General features: G+C 51.4%; 2 protein-coding genes across 3 annotated transcripts in view; one reads left to right on the forward strand and one right to left on the reverse strand.

Annotated features, from left to right (window-relative positions):
- Positions 1-11,734, forward strand: part of atp1a3b (ATPase Na+/K+ transporting subunit alpha 3b) — a 19,839-nt gene extending 8,105 nt beyond the window's left edge. The window contains exons 2-22 of the mRNA XM_084444020.1: positions 1,571-1,687; positions 2,003-2,062; positions 2,674-2,877; positions 3,080-3,193; positions 4,086-4,220; positions 4,622-4,739; positions 4,960-5,228; positions 5,454-5,652; positions 5,980-6,224; positions 6,663-6,855; positions 7,211-7,386; positions 7,563-7,699; positions 8,344-8,494; positions 8,614-8,782; positions 8,992-9,146; positions 9,367-9,490; positions 9,831-9,976; positions 10,229-10,359; positions 10,585-10,686; positions 10,925-11,016; positions 11,152-11,734. Coding sequence (XP_084300146.1) covers positions 1,571-1,687; positions 2,003-2,062; positions 2,674-2,877; positions 3,080-3,193; positions 4,086-4,220; positions 4,622-4,739; positions 4,960-5,228; positions 5,454-5,652; positions 5,980-6,224; positions 6,663-6,855; positions 7,211-7,386; positions 7,563-7,699; positions 8,344-8,494; positions 8,614-8,782; positions 8,992-9,146; positions 9,367-9,490; positions 9,831-9,976; positions 10,229-10,359; positions 10,585-10,686; positions 10,925-11,016; positions 11,152-11,180 — 3,066 coding nt within the window. The 3' untranslated portion in view covers positions 11,181-11,734. The remainder of the gene's footprint in view (positions 1-1,570; positions 1,688-2,002; positions 2,063-2,673; positions 2,878-3,079; positions 3,194-4,085; positions 4,221-4,621; positions 4,740-4,959; positions 5,229-5,453; positions 5,653-5,979; positions 6,225-6,662; positions 6,856-7,210; positions 7,387-7,562; positions 7,700-8,343; positions 8,495-8,613; positions 8,783-8,991; positions 9,147-9,366; positions 9,491-9,830; positions 9,977-10,228; positions 10,360-10,584; positions 10,687-10,924; positions 11,017-11,151) is intronic.
- A 2,512-nt stretch (positions 11,735-14,246) lies between these two features.
- rabac1 (Rab acceptor 1 (prenylated)) lies at positions 14,247-20,480 on the reverse strand. 2 transcript variants are annotated; one of them, XM_084444364.1, is made up of 6 exons: positions 20,437-20,480; positions 16,779-16,901; positions 16,375-16,587; positions 15,918-16,015; positions 15,593-15,694; positions 14,247-15,431 (listed from the first exon to the last, which is right to left on the reverse strand). In XM_084444364.1, the coding sequence occupies exons 2-6, from the start codon at positions 16,886-16,888 to the stop codon at positions 15,343-15,345; spliced, it is 612 nt and encodes a 203-aa protein (XP_084300490.1). In that variant the 5' UTR covers positions 16,889-16,901; positions 20,437-20,480; the 3' UTR covers positions 14,247-15,342. The 2 variants fall into 2 exon arrangements, with proteins under 2 accessions (XP_084300490.1, XP_084300491.1); XM_084444365.1 differs by having other exon boundaries at positions 16,779-16,898; positions 20,437-20,476.
- Between the last annotated feature and the right edge of the window lie 60 nt (positions 20,481-20,540).

The following is a 20,540-nucleotide window of genomic DNA, read 5'->3' on the forward strand; positions in this document are numbered from 1 at the left end:
GACCGGTCTCCGTTCACAGGGCACTCATTGCACTCATCACAGAACTCTGCTCTCACAGCGGCGAAGGTTGGGACCAGGATCTGCAGTGACAAGTTAATCTGAGCCTTTCAGCTCATTATTATCCGGTCTGTGTGTGTGTGTGTGCGTGTGTGTGTTTATCGGGGAGTGTTGAGGTGTGGTAGGCATTGTGTGTTCAGTGGCACCTGTGCAGATGGAATGTTTGCTTAGAGCAGTTCATGAGTGAATCATCATCATCGTCATCATCATCATCCATTCAGTGCTAATACACTGCCACTCAGTATATTAGAAGTTAAGGTGTAATAAACATGTAATAACATGTAAGGACCACTAGAATCACACTGTTAACGTTGTGGACAATGAGCGCTATCATCGCGACACTCGACAAGTGAACTTACCGCACTTTGCACTGTCCGATGTGATTTTAACCAGAGCGTTGACCCTTACAATACACCTCTCATCCTAATCTGAAAACAAGGGGAGAAAGCCACCTTTGATTAACCTATTGTGAAGGTTTAGACAACTGAGAGCATTCTTGACCCCTGGACAACTCTTCCATTGCTGTTCGGACTCTCCCTGTCATAACCAGCCTCTGAGCCATCAATATACACACAAACGATACTCTATGTATATACTTTATACTGTATACAGTATATGGCTGTATTGATCCAGCACCAAGGTCAGTTTCCTTGATGGTTAGGGTGCGTCAGTGCAGGGCTCCTCCACTGTGGCCTGCGGAGCTCTCCTGGGGCCTTTCTGTCTCTCCATGACACCTGTGACCTCTGAACTCTGCTCAGGGACGTTTAGTATCGATCTGTTCCGGCAGGTCTCTTCTGTCTCCTGCTGGTCAGATAGGCTAAAGGCCGTTTCAGACGAGGAGCGATATCCGCGCATTGTAGCCTAATTCATTTTCAATGAGAGAGGCGAGCGGACAATTTGGGAGCCGCGGACAATCTGGGGCGGAGCGGCAAGCGGGCGCGACCCCGTGAAATTGTCGCGCGCGTGCTCGTTTCGTGCACACGCCCGCCCGCGACGGCGCTGAATTGTAGTCAGCTTTCCCCGCTGCGCGCATGCGTGCGTCCCCCGCTGATCCGAGCGAGAACCCAGGCGGAATATCGCTCCCCGTCTGAAACGGCCTTTACAGTTCAGCACGTCAGTAGCATCCCAGGGTATACGTGTGTGTGTCAGATCTAGCAGATGTAACCTGCCTTAATTTAATTGGAATAAGCAGAATCAAATCAGTAGGGCTTAGATCACTCGTTCTACCCTCTCTCTCTCTCTCTCTCTCTCTCTCTCTCTCTCATTAGTCAGTCAGAGAGGTGGTTATATCAGCTCAGATTAGTCAGATCAAGATCCATGGCTGCAGCTGGACTAGTAGTCTGTTGGAATGATGGACAGAGAACCCGTTTTTTCAAAATGACAAGCTTTGTATGGTATGCTCAGTGTTATGTTCAGTATTTGGAATGATATATGACTGTCTCTCTCTGAACCCCCCCCCCCCCCCCCCGCCATCCCTCTTCCCCATCCCCTGCCTCTCTCTCTCCATCTCCAGTATGGCCGGTCAGACAGCTACCGCGTGGCCACCACGCAGGACAAAAATGACAAAAAGGACTCCCCCAAGAAGAAGAAAGGCAAGGACCTTGATGACCTTAAGAAAGAAGTACCATTGGTAAGTAGCCTGCAGGGGGCGCTACAGCGACATTTGACATTTTAGTCATTTTATTCAAAGTGACTTACAATAAGTACATTTGTTTAGAGTAAGTTAACCGACTCATAAACTAGGGCCCGCTCACATCCAGAGTCCAAAGATTTAATTAGATTCAGTATTTTAAGTTTGTTTATTAAGTTTTAGCTGTTTGTTTTCACGTGTGTGAAGATCAGACACAGTAATCATATCAGACAGAGTAATAGGAGTAGAGGCAAAGAGGACCAAACTTCACGTATTCCACTTCCTAATCACCCTCTTTTTTCTTCCTCCTCTCAGACGGAACACAAGATGTCCATAGAGGAGGTATGCAGGAAGTTCCAGACCGACATCGTCCAGGTGAGTCCCTCAGCGATGCTCGCCCGTGTTGAGCCAGGGGGCGGCTCAGGCCCTGCGGAAGGCGATTGGCCGCCCTGGGCAAAATAACGACAGTGCGCCCCCGACATGTTGTTGAGCTGGGGGCTAGTGGACAATTCCGATTGTCGGGAGATTTGTTGAGCGGGCGGGGGGGGTGGGGGTGCGCCCCTAGAGTTTTGTGCGCCCCTAGCGCATCGGCGCAATTGCCTTGTATGCCAAGTGCATGCGCCGCCCCTGGGCTCAGGAGGTAGTATGGGTCGTCCAGTGATCGTAGGGTCGGCAGTTCGAATCCCGGCTGTCTACATGTCGAAGTTTCCTTGAGCAAGACACTGAACCACAAATTGCTCCTAATGAGCAGGCTAGCATCTGTGCATGTGTGTGAATGAGAGGCCATTGTAAAGAGCTTTGGAAAAAAAGCGCTATATAAATGCAGTCCATTTACCGTTGTGTTGGTCCCAGAGCTGCTGTACTTCTGACCGGCCACCGGGTGGGGCTGTTGTACCTTTGATCATTGTAACAGTTCCAGGTTTAAAGAAAAAACCCCACCTCTTTCTCTCTCTCTCTCTCTCCCTCTCTCTCTCTCTCTCTCTCAGGGTCTGACCAACGCCAAGGCGGCTGAGTATTTGATCAGGGACGGCCCCAACTCTCTCACCCCGCCCCCCACCACCCCAGAATGGGTCAAGTTCTGTCGGCAGCTGTTTGGCGGTTTCTCCCTCCTGCTGTGGACCGGCGCCGTCCTCTGTTTCCTGGCCTATGCCATCCAGGCCGCTACGGAGGACGAACCTGCAGGAGACAATGTGAGTCTTATAGTCATAAACACACGGACAGTATACAGTATGGGAGTTACACACTCCAAAATTAATCTTATATTCGCATACACACAGGAACACACACGCATTCGCGCAGGCACAGACATCACATACCCGTTGGATACACACACAAACAACACACACCACTCCAAAGTGAATTTGAAACCTCTCTCTCTCTCCCTCTCTCCAGTTGTACCTGGGCATCGTGCTCTCGGCTGTGGTCATCATCACCGGCTGCTTCTCCTACTTCCAGGAGGCCAAGAGCTCCAAGATCATGGAGTCCTTCAAGAACATGGTGCCCCAGGTACAGTACACATGTGCGTGCGTGAGTGTGTGTGTGTGTGAGTCTGTACAGTATGTGTGTGTGTATGTATGTGTGAGTGTGTACAGTATGTGTGTGTGTGTTTGTGTATGTGTGTGTGTGTGTGTGTGTGTGTGTGTGTGTGTTTGTGTGTGTTTGTGTGTGTGTGTGTGTGTGTGTGTTTGTGTGTGTGTGTGTTTGTGTGTGTTTGTGTGTGTTTGTGTGCGTGTGTGTGTTTGTGTGTGTTTGTGTGCGTGTTTTTGTGTGTGTGTGTTTGTGTGTGTGTGTGTGTGTGTGTGAGTGTGTGTGAGTCTGTACAGTATGTGTGTGTGTATGTATGTGTGAGTGTGTACAGTATGTGTGTGTGTGTGTTTGTTCTCACCCTCATCCTGCCCCCTGTGTGTGTGTGTGTGTGTGTGTGTGTTTGTTCTCACCCTCATCCTGCCCCCTGTGTGTGTGTGTGTGTGTGTGTTTGTTCTCACCCTCATCCTGCCCCCTGTGTGTGTGTGTGTGTGTGTGTGTGTGTGTTTGTTCTCACCCTCATCCTGCCCCCTGTGTGTGTGTGTGTTTGTTCTCACCCTCATCCTGCCCCCTGTGTGTGTGTGTGTGTTTGTTCTCACCCTCATCCTGCCCCCTGTGTGTGTGTGTGTTTGTTCTCACCCTCATCCTGCCCCCTGTGTGTGTGTGTGTGTTTGTTCTCACCCTCATCCTGCCCCCTGTGTGTGTGTGTGTTTGTTCTCACCCTCATCCTGCCCCCTGTGTGTGTGTGTGTTTGTTCTCACCCTCATCCTGCCCCCTGTGTGTGTGTGTGTTTGTTCTCACCCTCATCCTGCCCCCTGTGTGTGTGTGTGTTTGTTCTCACCCTCATCCTGCCCCCTGTGTGTGTGTCCTGTAGCAAGCCCTGGTGATCCGCGAGGGGGAGAAGATGCAGATCAATGCGGAGGAGGTGGTGGCCGGGGATATGATAGAGGTGAAGGGAGGAGACAGGATCCCTGCTGACATCAGGGTCGTGTCCGCGCACGGCTGCAAGGTACGCTACACACACACACACATACAAACACACACACACACACAGATTAACTCACATGCGCACACACACACTCACACAGACAGAGGCACTCACATGCACATACACACACGCACACACACACGCGCACACACACACACACACACACACACACACAGACAGATGAACTCACATGCGCACACACAAACTCACACAGACAGAGGCACTCACACACACACACACACACACACACACACACACACAGACAGAGGCACTCGCACGCGCGCACACACACACACACACACACACACACACACGCACACACACACACACACACACACACACACAGATGCACTCACGCGCACACACACACACACGCACCTAGACCAGAACAGTCTGACCAGAGTTTTGGTCTTCTCTAATAGGTGGATAACTCCTCCCTGACTGGCGAATCAGAGCCCCAGAGCAGGTCACCTGACTGCACCCATGACAATCCTCTGGAGACTCGCAACATTGCTTTCTTCTCCACCAACTGTGTGGAAGGTAACCATGACAACAGCGACACACCTGTCTCGCGAATGACACCCCTCACCCCCAGACCGTCTCTCACACTATTTTACATGTTTCATCCTCCCTCTCTCTCTCACTCCCTCTATTCCTCACCCCTCTCTCCCCCCCCCCATCTCTCTCCCTCTCCTCCTCCCTCTCTCTCTCTCCTCCTCCCTCTCTCTCTCTCTCTCTCTCTCTCTCTCTTGTCCCCCAGGCACGGCGCGTGGCATCGTGGTGTGTACTGGCGACCGTACCGTCATGGGCCGCATCGCCACCCTCACATCCGGCCTGGAGACGGGCAAGACGCCCATCGCCAAGGAGATCGAGCACTTCATCCACCTCATCACGGGCGTGGCCGTGTTCCTGGGCTTGACCTTCTTCGTCCTGTCCATCATCCTGGGCTACAGCTGGCTGGAGGCCGTCATCTTCCTCATCGGCATCATCGTGGCCAACGTGCCCGAGGGGCTGCTGGCTACCGTCACTGTGAGTAGGGGTGTGTGTGTGAATGAGTGAATGAATGAATGAATGAATGAATGAATGAATGAATGTGTGTGTGTTCTCTGTTAGTGTCAAATGTCAATCCCATCATTTTAGTGGCACCAAGTCCCCTAACAAGCTCTTTCTCACTCTCTCTCTCCCTCCCTCTCTCTCTCTTTCTATCTCTCTCTCTCTCTCTCTCTCTCTCTCTCTACCTTCTTCCATCTCCAGGTGTGTTTGACCCTGACTGCCAAGCGTATGGCTAAAAAGAACTGCCTGGTGAAGAACCTAGAGGCCGTGGAGACCCTGGGTTCCACCTCCACCATCTGCTCCGACAAGACAGGAACCCTGACCCAGAACCGGATGACCGTGGCCCACATGTGGTTCGACAACCAGATCCATGAGGCCGACACCACAGAAGACCAGTCTGGTGAGAGCAGGGGCCACGGGGTCAGGGGTCACGGAGGCAGGGGTCACGGGCTAGGGGCAGGTGTAGCTTCACACTCCGCACAGTAGACTCACTCCCAGTCCCGGGCCCCCGAAGTCACACACTGCCTCTCTTCTTCTCCCTCCCTCTCTCCTCCCTCCCCCCTCCTTCTCTCCTCCTCCCTCCTCTCCTCCTCCCTCCCTCTCTCTCTCCCTCTCTCCTCTCTCCCTCCCCCCCTCCCTCCCTCCCTCCCTCCCTCCCTCCCTCCCTCCCTCCCTCCCTCCCTCCCTCCCTTCCCCCTCTCTCCCTCCCTCCCTCCCTCCTCCCCAGGTGCGTCCTTTGACAAGAGCTCTGTGACCTGGGTGTCCCTGGCGCGCGTCGCTGGCCTGTGTAACCGTGCGCAGTTCAAGGCGGGCCAGGACCAGCTGCCCATCCTGAAGAGGGACGTGGCGGGCGACGCCTCCGAGTCGGCTCTGCTCAAGTGCATCGAGCTGTCCTGCGGCTCCGTTCGCGCCATGAGGGACAGGAACAAGAAGGTGGCCGAGATCCCCTTCAACTCCACCAACAAATATCAGGTCAGAGAAGCGCGCACGAACACACACACACACACACACACACACACACACACACACACACACACACACACACACACACACACACACACCCACGACACAGTCACGTACTGTACATACACACAGTCTCTGCTCAGCTTACATTCAATTCAACAATTCCAGGTTGGTATCTCTGTCTGAGATAACTAACAAACACACGCGCGCACACACACACGCACGCACGCACGCACGCACACACACACACACACACACACACACACACACACACACACACACACAGACTGAACGATGACATCAGATCATCCTCGCACGCGCATCGGGTCGTCCCGATCGGACATTTTTTCATACGCCCCCGTCCGAAACGCACACAGAGGCGCCCCCCTTCACCGCGTGACCTGACCCCCCCCCCCCCTCTTCCCCTCCACCCGCCCTCTTCTCCAGCTCTCCGTGCACGAGACCGAGGACCCCAACGACAACCGCTACCTGCTGGTGATGAAGGGGGCGCCGGAGAGGATCCTGGACCGCTGCTCCACCATCTTGCTGCAGGGCAAGGAGCAGCCCATGGATGAGGAGCTGAAGGAGTCCTTCCAGAACGCCTACATGGAGCTGGGCGGACTGGGAGAACGCGTGCTGGGTAAGAGAGAGAGAGAGGGAGGGAGAGACGGAGGGATGGGGGGAGGGGTAGAGGACAGGGGTCGGGAGCGGGGTCGTGGACGAGGGGACACGACGGAGACCTTAGTTCCCTATATAGGGTTCACCATGCAGTGAACTACGGAGAAAATGTAGGGTACATGCACTGTTCCCTGCAAATCAAGGTGAATTGTGGGTAATAAATAGTGGACTATATAGGGAACGGAAATTCCATGGAGAATTCGGACACTACAAACAAAATGGCTGACGCCCTATATAGTGCAATATAGGGAGCGATTCTGAACACAGCTCTTGTCCCTCAGACGTGGGTGGTAATTTCTCTCCTCCCTCTCTCCAAGGTTTCTGCCACCTGCTCATGCCGGAGGACCAGTACCCCAAGGGCTTCGCCTACGACACCGACGACGTCAACTTCCAGACGGACAACCTGTGCTTCGTGGGCCTGATGTCCATGATCGACCCGCCCCGCGCCGCCGTGCCCGACGCCGTGGGCAAATGTCGCTCTGCTGGCATCAAGGTACCCGCTGCCCGCTTGACTCATAACAAAAGTCATCTGACCACTGCGTTCAGAATATCTCCGTGCCAACAGCCGACAGTCTCTTGATACTGTGTGTTACAGCCGGAGCTTAGCTGTAGTGTGTTGAATATGTGGATGAGTTATGCTAATCAACTGTATCGCTATCGCCGGGGTAGGTCATCATGGTTACCGGGGACCACCCGATCACGGCCAAGGCCATCGCCAAGGGGGTGGGCATCATCTCCGAGGGCAACGAGACCGTGGAGGACATCGCCGCACGTCTTAACATTCCTGTCAGTCAGGTCAACCCCAGGTGAGAATACACACACACACACACACACACACACACTAGAGATGCGAATATTGCGGATATGTCCGCGACATCCGCGGGGGCCAATAAAAATCAACATTGTGATTAATTGCGGGTGGATTGCGGGTGGATTTGTCAGTTATATTCGTATTTAATAACTACTATAATTATATAAATTATATTATAACAACTGCGAGAAAGCCGTCGACCTGCCAGCAGCTAACTCAAATACCCTCGACCACTTCGTCAACCGAGATCCTGCGAAAGCGAGCCTATAATCTTTAAATCAAATTAAATCAAATATTTCTTTAAGTCAAGAAAATGCGGCTATACGAAAAGCGAATGAGCTTGTTCGGTGGGTTGGGTGCGGGTCTCTAAATTTTAGAAGATAATTCCGTCGGGTGGGTGGCGGGTGGATGATTGATGGGTGCACGCGGATTCGGGTGCGCTCAAACTCCATCCGCGCATCTCTAACACACACACACAATTCACCAGCAGGCGGACTTGGCAGACCTGAAGGACTTGAGTCAGTCTGCGTGTGTGTGTGTGTGTGTGTGAGTCAGGGAAGCCGAGGCGTGTGTGATCCATGGTACAGACCTCAAGGGCCTGAGTCACTCTGTGTATGTGTGTGTGTGTGTGTGTATCAGGGACGCCAAGGCGTGTGTGATCCACGGTACGGACCTGAAGGACCTGAGTCAGGACCAGATGGACGACATCCTGAGGAACCACACAGAGATCGTCTTCGCCAGGACCTCCCCCCAGCAGAAACTCATCATCGTAGAGGGCTGCCAGAGACAGGTGAGCACACACACACACACACACACACACACACACACATTGTATGGATATCTCTGTGTCCATACAATGCTTCATCGTCGACGTTAACCCCCCCCTTCCTCCTCCTCTTCCTCTCCCAGGGCGCCATCGTGGCGGTGACAGGGGACGGGGTCAACGACTCTCCCGCCCTAAAGAAGGCCGACATCGGCGTTGCCATGGGGATCTCAGGGTCCGACGTCTCCAAGCAGGCAGCCGACATGATCCTGCTGGACGACAACTTCGCCTCCATCGTCACAGGAGTGGAGGAGGGTGAGGAGATGGAGGGAGGCGTAGAGGGAGAGAGGAAGGTAGAGTCAGGTAGAAGACGAGAGAGACGAAAGAGTAGTGAGCGAATGAGAAAGCTACAGATTTGGAGAGAGAGAGAAAGGGTGTTAAGGTGAGGAGGCAAAGGTACGGAGTTGGAATGGAATCGGTTCAAACTGTGAATTCGGTACGGGTGCGTTTGTGTGCTCCTGTAGGCCGTCTGATCTTTGACAACCTGAAGAAGTCCATCGCCTACACGCTGACCAGCAACATCCCGGAGATCACTCCCTTCCTGTTCTTCATCATCGTCAACATCCCCCTGCCCCTGGGAACCATCACCATCCTCTGCATCGACCTGGGGACCGACATGGTGAGACACACACACACACACACACACTCTACACACACACACACACACACACACACACACACACACATACACACACACACACACACACACACACACACACATACTATACACACACACACACACACATACTGTACACACACACACACATACTGTACACACACATACTGTACACACAAACACACTTTTCCCCCCCATCTGTGACCCCCCCTGTCCCTCCCAGGTGCCAGCCATTTCCCTGGCCTATGAGGCAGCTGAGAGTGACATCATGAAGCGCCAGCCCAGGAACCCTCTGCGAGACAAGCTGGTGAACGAGAGGCTCATCAGCATCGCCTACGGACAGATCGGTGGGTCCATGGACAGCGTTCACAGAACGCCTAAAGCCTGATAGAAAATGAGGCCTAAAGAATGAGGCCTAAAGACCAGTACGAGGCTGATCGAGGGTGTTGAGCACAAGAATGGACAGATGGGTTCCACAACTAATGGGATTGGATAATTAGACAATTAGATTGAATTAGATAATTCATACTCTCTCTCTCTCCCTCTTTCTCTCTCTCCCCACACCACAATCTCTCTCTCTCTCTCTCTCTCTCTCTTCTCTCTCTCTCTCTCTCTCTCTCTCGCTCTCTCTTCTCTCTCTCTCTGTCTTTCTCTTGCTCTCTCTCTCTCTCTCTTCTCTCTCTCCAGGTATGATCCAGGCTCTGGGAGGGTTCTTCGCCTACTTTGTGATCCTGGCAGAGAATGGTTTCCTGCCCTCTCGACTGGTGGGCATCAGGCTGGAATGGGACGATCGAGCCACCAACGACCTGGAGGACAGCTATGGCCAGCAATGGGTAGGCACCCTACTGCCTGCGTGTATGTGTGTGTGTGTGTGTGTGTGTGTGAGAGAGAGAGAGAGAGAGAGAGAGAGAGAGAGGGAAGGAGGGATGGGTGTATGTTTGTGTGTGAGAGATAGACGGTCAACAGTGTGTGCATGCACGTGTGTCTGTGTGTGTGTGCGCGCATGTGATTTCCACCCTTCTTCACTCCACCTCTCCTCCCCTCCTCTCCTCTCCTCTCCTCCTCCTCTCCTCTCCTCCCCCCAGACGTACGAGCAGAGGAAGATCGTGGAGTTCACCTGCCACACAGCCTTCTTCGTCAGCATCGTGGTGGTGCAGTGGGCCGACGTCATCGTCTGCAAGACCAGGCGGAACTCAGTCTTCCAGCAGGGCATGAGGTGAGTCTACATTCACCCGTGGACCCCAGTCACATAGTATGGAGATGCAACCTTCCTTCCTCCCATAGTGGGAGATATCACTGATCTGACACGACTGGATGGGTATGAAGCAGAGCATCGCATCCTATCCAGTCGCGTTAGAGATGACCTCGAGGAGGGCAGGAGGAAACGAGGGAGAGAGAGAATACTGTGTGTCTGACATGCGTTGTGTGTCCGTGTCCTCAGGAATAAGATCCTGATCTTCGGCCTGTTCGAGGAGACGGCCCTGGCTGCCTTCCTGTCCTACGCCCCTGGTATGGACGTGGCACTCAGGATGTACCCCCTAAAGTGAGTGACACACACACACACGCACACAAACACACACGCACACACCTACATACACACACACACCTATACACACACACACACACACCTGCATACACACACACACACACACACACACACACACACACACGCAAAGCACGCACATGTATTTTCTCCTGTTCCCCCTGTCTCTAATCTCCTCTCTCTCCTCTCTCTTCTCTCTCTCCTCTCTCTCCTCTCTCTTCTCTCTCTTCTCCTCCAGGCCTAGCTGGTGGTTCTGTGCGTTCCCCTACAGTTTCCTCATCTTTGTGTATGATGAGGTTCGAAAACTACTCCTCCGCCGGAACCCAGGAGGTCTGTACCTTTCTCACACAAACACCAACACACACACACACACACCCTGAAATACCATTTGAAGATAATTCTGACATCCTGATTGTGATTGTCATGTCTCATTATAGTCCTTCTCTCTCCCTCTCTTTCGTGCAGGATGGGTGGAAAAGGAGACCTACTATTGATCGAGGAAACACTTCTTTACTCAAACCCCTACATCCTCCATTTATTTCATCCTCCTTCACTCCATCCCTGACAGGATACCCCCCCCCGCGCCCCCTAAAAGACAACAACCGCTTCTAAGCAAATTTTCATCACGACCGCCCCAAAGATCAAAAACAGCAAAGCACCTTTACAACGTTCTACACCAGTCTCCTCCATCCCCTCCCCATAGTCCCCTATGATACTCTTTGCATGTCTTCTCTCACAGCTGTGTACATAAACCAATATATCTACCAAACGGCAGCTGCATATTGTGTATGTAGGTTTGAATGAGCTAAGATGCAAAGGGAGTGACTCAGCTCTGCAAAAAAGGGCCATCCTGCTCCCCCCCCCCTCCTCCCGCCCCCGCTGCCCCCCCCCACCCCTCTTTCTCCACACCTCCGCTCCCCCCCACTTTTGCGCCCCTTTGCTTTCTCTCCGATCACACACACACACACACACACAGATCCCGAGCGAGATCCCCCCGCCGCCCACGTCCACGCCCGCCGAGCCGACCTTCGCCCCTCGCGACCTTCCTCACTCTGTCCATCTTCATCCTCTTAACGTTGTTTCAACGGTTGTTTTTTTTTACATGGGCTTGGGAGGGAAATTACTTCACTTGTTTGTTTTTTTAAAATTGTATTCCTCTAATGGGAAGGGGCGTGTGTGAGAGCTGCTGTGCCTTCATTTAGACATGACAAAGCACACGCCGCGCTGTCCGTTCCAGTGCCCCCCTCGCCCTCGGTCTGTCTCTCACACCCCCCCCACTCCCCACGTACCCCCCTCGCCCTGTTTGTCTCTGTTTGTGTGCACTGTGTGAACCATTGTCTTTGTTAACTACTACAATACAACTCGATCTCTCTGTGTGTTCTAGGAAAACTATATTATTCTATACAGATTTAAAGAAATAAAAAAACACATGTTGAAAATAACCAGCTCAAGAGAGGCATTCGTGAAAAAGAGCATACGCATCGACGTGACTGACAAAGAGGAGAAACTCTCCCTCTCACCTGTTTTTTTTGTTGGGTTTCAATTCCATTTTTTTCCCGCCGGGTTTTCAGAAAGCTGACCTACCAATAAAAAGTAGGCGGGGTTTTAGTTGTGTGAGACAGACACAGAGGCGCTCTGGTCAGTAGTTCCTATATTACCACTGGTTATGTGCCGGTACGATGTGCTGCTGTGTGGTGATGATGATGAAGATGACTCCATGTTCCCAGGGTCAGGGCGAGCGTCCAGGTCTTGCGCTCTGTGTGAATGTATGTGTCGGAGACCAGCAGAGGTACTGCTGTCTCAGGCTGGGTCTAACTCGGAGGGCTTGTGGGGGTTGAGACTAAAGAAAAAACAACAACAACAAACAACAACTAGTAGAACATGTGTGTGTGTGAAAGAAACAAAACCAACACCAATAAAAACATCTAGAACATTTAATACAACCTAGCTCTGTCTGTGTTTCTTTACCTCCTTTGTATGTATGTATGTACTGTATGTATGTATGTACAGTATGTATGTATGTATGTATGTTTTTATGTATCTCTCTGTCTCTCACTGGAATTCAAGTTTCGTAATACCTATTTTCTGCTCCACTCAATCACCTCCAAGCATTCCTCTTTTCTCACCACCCCTTTTCATCATCCACCTCTTTCTCTCTCTCACAAACACACACACACACACACACACAGACAAGCAAAATGTCTGATAATTGGCTTGTTGGCATCATGTAATAAACATACCACTATAGCCTACACACAGAGGATTCAGGAACGAGGACCTTGATGGAATTTTTAAAGCCAGGTTCCGTGTACGATGCTATGCACTACACTGTCCTCGGTGTAAAGTAGTGCTCGACAGACTCCCACCTAGTGTCGTGAGGACATGAGCTCACCCTGCAGAACGCATAGTGATGAACAGTGGCAAAAGAGAAGCTGGCAAGCGCCCAAGGTAATGCACCAAACAACCAGAACTATGAGTCTGGTAGAAGTTGCAGGGGGACACAGAGGGCATTCAACTGTAGAAACCAGGGAAGCGGAAGACACAGCCAGTGTGTCTCAAAATAACTCGTCATTATTTAGAAGACTAAACACGAATGTTTTTCGAAGCCTATTTGAATCGTGATGAAGCAGAATGAATCACGCCGAAGCATTGCTTTGCTGGCGAGCTGCCCTGATGGGAGCTCCTCTCACGTCCGGGACTGAAAGAGGAGAATCGTTTCCCTCCTGAGTCAGCGTGAGGTGGATCTGCTGAGCAGAGCGCAGATTCAAGGCGTGCCTATTAGTGATCATGACATGAAGGGACAAACGAGGGTCGTGGTGAAAGTCAAATGAGAGGAGTGTCCTTGTGATGACCTGTGCGAAAACTTGAGACGTGTTGTTGCTGTAGGTTGGAAAATAGAGGTAGAACTACCTGCATTAGCCTTTAGGCTTCGCCTCCCTCTGTATAAACACACACACACACACACACTAATTTCCCCTGTGTCTCTGCAGTGAGCTCACTGCAGTGCGACTCTGCTCTCCCCCCCTCCGTATAATAGACTATCGATCGCTCGCCTTTGCCGCAGTGTGTATGCTAGTGTGTGTATGCTAGTGTGTGTATGCTAGTGTGTCTGTGTGCAAGGGGGGCCTCCAAGGTCATCGCCAAGGCAACCGGAGCATGGGGTCCTCACGCTGTGCCGTCACGGAGCATGGGTCACACGGGGTCATGGGGACAGGAGGGGGACACAAGGGGGGCAGTAACACTGCAGTACTGCTGCTTTAATGCAAGAGAGGGGGGGAGAGAGGGAGCAATAAGGAAAGAGACAGAATAATACTGTGAGCATTCCTGATTCCCTTGCAAACGCAAACCTGCCCCAAAATGTCTCACTCTAAAATATGTCTCACATATAGTGGCATTACATTAATTTGGATGGATATCAATTTGTCATTATTAGAGAAAAAAAAACACCCAATAAAAACTGACAACAGCACCATGGCATGCACTATCAGGAGTTTATTGCACTTCCCAAAATGTAATAAAAATACAAAAACAGAAACATTATAATAAGCAAATGATGGGTAGTATTATAGTGGTAAATATGAATAAGATATAAGAAGCATTACATTTGAATGTGAATTGTAATTGAAAATGTGGGTCCCTCTCAATGGATTTCTGAGTTTTTAATAAAGGTTTGAATTAACTGTTTCATGAAAGAACCTACAGGTCTTTAAAGTCATACATACAGAGCTGATACATCCAGTCTATTCAGTACCAAACGCCAGGATATATCTTTAGTGTTGATATGCACTGTACAAAGTGTGATACTTCATCAGATTTAAGATTAATTCATCTTCATCTTAATGCTTGATCAGAATTGGGTACTTGGAAAATCCAATAAGCATGTAAAGTAACATTTCTATCAGTACATACATTTTAAAAAATAAATATGTATCCACAAAAATGTAAAGCATTTCAAATGGCACTTTTGTATGGGAATATTATGGTGCAGTAAAAAAAGACATATTCTACATACTAAACCCAATTCAACACCAGCATCTGGTAATGATTTCTAAGACAGAGACATGATTATTTTGATCATTTACAGGTAAAACTGAACAGGTGATCTACTGACAAGGTTAACAGCAGGCTAACACCACTGCCTTGGGAAGGCGCAGGAAACAAGCATGTCACCGTCAAAAGAAAGGTATTTTGTGGGGCATTAACACGTGAAAGAGCAAAGCTGAAGAACTATATATGAGTGACAGGGATCCATATACTGTTTCCTTAAAGCCATAATCTGGAGTTGGCAAAACAGCGCCACAAAGCCCCAGCTAGTTAGCTCTCAGCTATCCCTGAATAAAGAAATTAAAACTTACGGGCGGAGGCAGGCCAGCTGTGACAACTCCGCATTGTGGCTTTAAGTACGAGGGTCTCAGGGTTACAGAGAAGCTATATTGTCAGTAACGGCAAATACTATGTCAAAGGCAAGACAAGTTCGCTCTGGATATATCATGAGAGGTCAAAGGCAGATTTTTCTTATGCACAGATCTGAGATCAGTTTTCTGTTTCTCTGTCACTACACCAGTAGTTAGAGGCCGAATGAAGAAAACTGATCCGAGATCAACATTTACATTAATGGGTAACTTCCTCCTCCTACTCCTAAGTGGGGTTCAGGCTTCAAACAGGTTCCATGAAAAGCTCTTCCACATCTGCTCCTTCCACCTCACGGAATGCAGCGTGAGAGCCAATCACAAACAGTGTCGCCCCTGAGTGACGGGAAAGACAGCCAATCACTTGGAGGAACAGAACAAGCCAGTAGAAGAGTAACAGTTTGACATGACCAAATGTGTCTTTAACAGATATGACATTCCATTTGATAGTACCAAAAGGAATACACCTCACACAGGAAACTGATCGAGTGACTTACCCAGAATCCAGAACACAGCAGCTCCAGCGCCGGCCAACCAGAACACAGGGAGAGACACGGCCCCGGCCAGGCCCATCTGGTGAGGTACCGTCAGCTCTTTACCTGTCAATAAATTAGTATTTTGATGTTTTAAATGGAATTGGTTTCCACTCCCTTGTTGCTATAGTACTCCTTCATCTGCACTGACCTGAACTGTAGCTTAGCATAATTAGCTAATGCCGAGGTACTCATCCATCATATTGCTTTCACCTATCCAGTGTTTTCATATCAAAGCAGAAGAGGGGGAGGAGACAAGGAAGAAAGGAAACATCAAGGCTCCGCTCACCTAAAACAACCAGTTTGGACTCCAGGGACTTGAGATGGATGATGTAAAAGGCACCAGCGAACACGGCCAAGGCGATCAGGAGCATGGGGGAGCTGATACTGAGGGGGTGCAGATCAAGGGTGTCAGCATTGTATCTGAATACAACAGTGTTTTTACCTACTGAACCAGAATTCATTAACATGCTCCAATCACATGGGTTTATAACTGACTAACCAATTACTTCATGGGAGTGCAACATTCCCGGCTAGTTCAGTTGGTAGAACATGGGACTTTTAATATCAGGGTCGTAGGTTCGAGACCCACATTGGCCGCAGCTAACCATAGTACAATCATGCGCATATGACAATATGATATAATTATTTATTTCACACCGCAGTATGTGATCATTCAAGGACAAGGCCATCACAGTTGTGCTGAGCTGTGATTTCTCCCCCTGCTGGCAGCTTATGTGTCTTACATGCAGTAGAGGATGAGGCCGAGGAAGATGAAGGTGTAGTTGCTGTTGTAGGTGTCCACATTCCTCACCACCCTCTGGCACATCTCCCCAAAGTTGCGGGGCTTGGAGAACTTGCGCTGGTCTACGAAACTCGCCCACGGGCGGATGGACACACGCCGCTTTTCCAACCACTCCTTGGCCATGCTGGGGGACAGGCCTTTGGGCAGCCACAGCCTGCAAGGCAGAGAGACAATGACAATTCAAATTCTTTGTGGACAAATCAGCCATTACACAGAGCCCTGGCTATAGCTTTTGTGTAAGAAGCTACAAAAAACTAACATAACACTGATGTACACAGGACTTAGAGAGAGAGAGAGAGAGAGAGAGAGAGAGATGGAATCAGAGAATTACAAGGAGAGACATACTTTGCCATGACTCCTGCTGCTCCGGCTGGCTCCTCTGCTCGGAAGAGATCTCCTGCCTTACTGTCCATGTCCACAACACAGTTCTCACCCTTTGGGCCTCCCGATGACATTGATCACCAGCTGCTGAGAAATGAGATTTACAAAAAACATGTAACGGGGTCCGTGGTGGCGTAGCGGTCTAACGCGGTGGCGTAGCGGACTAGCGCGGTGGCGTAGCGGTCTAACGCGGTGGCGTAGCGGTCTAGAGTGGTGGCGTAGCGGTCTAGAGCGGTGGCGTAGCGGTCTAGAGCAGTGGTGTAGCGGTCTAACGCGGTGGCGTAGCGGTCTAGAGTGGTGGCGTAGCGGTCTAGAGTGGTGGTGTAGCGGTCTAGAGTGGTGGTGTAGCGGTCTAGAGTGGTGGCGTAGCGGTCTAGAGTGGTGGCGTAGCGGTCTAGAGTGGTGGTGTAGCGGTCTAGAGTGGTGGCGTAGCGGTCTAGAGTGGTGGTGTAGCGGTCTAGAGTGGTGGCGTAGCGGTCTAGAGTGGTGGTGTAGCGGTCTAGAGTGGTGGCGTAGCGGTCTAGAGTGGTGGTGTAGCGGTCTAGAGTGGTGGTGTAGCGGTCTAGAGTGGTGGTGTAGCGGTCTAGAGTGGTGGTGTAGCGGTCTAGTGGTGGTGTAGCGGTCTAGAGTGGTGGCGTAGCGGTCTAGAGTGGTGGTGTAGCGGTCTAGAGTGGTGGTGTAGCGGTCTAGAGTGGTGGTGTAGCGGTCTAGAGTGGTGGTGTAGCGGTCTAGTGGTGGTGTAGCGGTCTAGAGTGGTGGCGTAGCGGTCTAGAGTGGTGGCGTAGCGGTCTAGAGTGGTGGCGTAGCGGTCTAGTGGTGGTGTAGCGGTCTAACGCGGTGGCGTAGCGGTCTAGAGTGGTGGCGTAGCGGTCTAGAGTGGTGGCGTAGCGGTCTAGAGTGGTGGTGTAGCGGTCTAGAGTGGTGGTGTAGCGGTCTAGAGTGGTGGCGTAGCGGTCTAACGCGGTGGCGTAGCGGTCTAACGCGGTGGCGTAGCGGTCTAGAGTGGTGGTGTAGCGGTCTAGAGTGGTGGCGTAGCGGTCTAACGCGGTGGCGTAGCGATCTAGAGTGGTGGTGTAGCAGTCTAGAGTGGTGGCGTAGCGGTCTAGAGTGGTGGCGTAGCGGTCTAGAGTGGTGGTGTAGCGGTCTAGAGTGGTGGTGTAGCGGTCTAGAGTGGTGGCGTAGCGGTCTAACGCGGTGGTGTAGCGGTCTAACGTGGTGGCGTAGAGGTCTAGAGTGGTGGTGTAGCGGTCTAGAGTGGTGGTGTAGCGGTCTAGAGTGGTGGCGTAGCGGTCTAGAGTGGTGGTGTAGCGGTCTAGAGTGGTGGTGTAGCGGTCTAGAGTGGTGGTGTAGCGGTCTAGAGTGGTGGCGTAGCGGTCTAGAGTGGTGGCGTAGCGGTCTAGAGCGGTGGCGTAGCGGTCTAACGCGGTGGCGTAGCGGTCTAACGCGGTGGCGTAGCGGTCTAGAGTGGTGGTGTAGCGGTCTAGAGTGGTGGCGTAGCGGTCTAGAGTGGTGGCGTAGCGGTCTAGAGTGGTGGTGTAGCGGTCTAGAGTGGTGGCGTAGCGGTCTAGAGTGGTGGCGTAGCGGTCTAACGTGGTGGCGTAGCGGTCTAGAGTGGTGGTGTAGCGGTCTAACGCGGTGGTGTAGCGGTCTAGAGTGGTGGTGTAGTGGTCTAGAGTGGTGGCGTAGCGGTCTAGAGTGGTGGTGTAGCGGTCTAGAGTGGTGGTGTAGCGGTCTAGAGTGGTGGAGTAGCGGTCTAGAGTGGTGGCGTAGCGGTCTAGAGTGGTGGCGTAGCGGTCTAGAGTGGTGGCGTAGCGGTCTAGAGTGGTGGTGTAGTGGTCTAGAGTGGTGGCGTAGCGGTCTAGAATGGTGGCGTAGCGGTCTAGAGTGGTGGCGTAGCGGTCTAGAGTGGTGGCGTAGCGGTCTAACGCGGTGGCGTAGCGGTCTAGAGTGGTGGTGTAGCGGTCTAGAGTGGTGGTGTAGCGGTCTAGAGTGTTGGTGTAGTGGTCTAGAGTGGTGGCGTAGCGGTCTAGAGTGGTGGTGTAGCGGTCTAGAGTGGTGGTGTAGCGGTCTAGAGTGGTGGAGTAGCGGTCTAGAGTGGTGGCGTAGCGGTCTAGAGTGGTGGCGTAGCGGTCTAGAGTGGTGGCGTAGCGGTCTAGAGTGGTGGTGTAGTGGTCTAGAGTGGTGGCGTAGCGGTCTAGAGTGGTGGCGTAGCGGTCTAGAGTGGTGGCGTAGCGGTCTAGAGTGGTGGCGTAGCGGTCTAACGCGGTGGCGTATCGGTCTAGAGTGGTGGTGTAGCGGTCTAGAGTGGTGGTGTAGCGGTCTAGAGTGGTGGTGTAGCGGTCTAGAGTGGTGGCGTAGCGGTCTAGAGTGGTGGTGTAGCGGTCTAGAGTGGTGGCGTAGCGGTCTAGAGCGGTGGCGTAGCGGTCTAGAGTGGTGGCGTAGCGGTCTAGAGTGGTGGCGTAGCGGTCTAGAGTGGTGGTGTAGCGGTCTAGAGTGGTGGCGTAGCGGTCTAGAGCGGTGGCGTAGCGGTCTAGAGTGGTGGCGTAGCGGTCTAGAGTGGTGGTGTAGCGGTCTAACGCGGTGGCGTCGGTGCAGCTGCCCGTTGAGGACTAGGTTTGGAATCCTGGGGTCTGTTTCATAAAGCTGGCTAACTAAGTAAGCCTGACTTTACTGCACAAAGTAAAACATGGAAAGCTCTGTTTTACTTCAGTCCATGTTCCAGATTTGAAGAGTTTCCAGGTTTTACTCATTGCAAAAGTCAGGCTTACTCAGTTAACCAGCTTTATGAAACAGACCCCTGGTCTTGCGAGAGCCAAGTCTGGCCGGGTCCCGATAGGCAGCGCTCCCTGAGGGGGGTTAGTTTCACGCGGCTTGGGGTCTCATCGCGCCACACCTGCAGGTGGCAGGGGTCACAACGAGCACTGAGGGGAGTCAGGGAGCTGTCCCCCTCTTTCACTGAGGGGAGTCAGGGAGCTGTCCCCCTCTTTCACTGAGGGGAGTCAGGGAGCTGTCTCCCTCTTTCGGGTCGCTGACCAGCGGGGTTGTGCGACGGGTTCTCATTAGCTATAAATACATAAACATGTAATACTGTGACAAAGAATGAAAAGTAGTGGAACATTTTAGTTATGGTTCACGTATTGTCAACAGGCTTTTCTTTTCAGCAGGTAAATGAATCCCTCAATACGTACAGACACCCATTGAAATGCTACAGCTACACATTCTCAATGAGTTGCAAGTGGAAAGTTTTGGTCATGGGAAGGGCTTGCCCACTGCCACATCACCTAAAGTTAACCCTAACCTTAAACATCCGCATACACATTAGCCACCTTGATCGTATGTTTGAGCAATTCAATTAACAGCTGTCAATCTTGCCTTTTTTGTTTTGTTATATTAACGTTGTCGCCGATACGTGAGTCTAGTTCGTTTAGTTATGCCTAGCTAGTTGCTAGCTAGCTAACGTTAGTTAGTGATAGACAAAATGCAGCCCTTTCCAGTCCACTGGCTGAAGAAAAAATTCAGATTCAGATCTATCTATCTATCTATCTATCTATCTATCTATCTATCTACTGGACAAAACCTAGATTGTGAGACAGCTGCAAATACATTTTGGATAGATACTCACAAAAATGTGTGGTGTTCTCACTTCAACTCTGGCTCGCTTGTTGTCACCGGATGTGATGTGGTAGGATTTTCTTCATCATCATCATCATCATTACCGTCATCATC

This window comes from Borostomias antarcticus, assembly GCF_949987555.1.
Source record: "Borostomias antarcticus genome assembly, chromosome: 10".
In the NCBI taxonomy this organism is placed as follows: Eukaryota; Metazoa; Chordata; class Actinopteri; order Stomiiformes; family Stomiidae; genus Borostomias; species Borostomias antarcticus.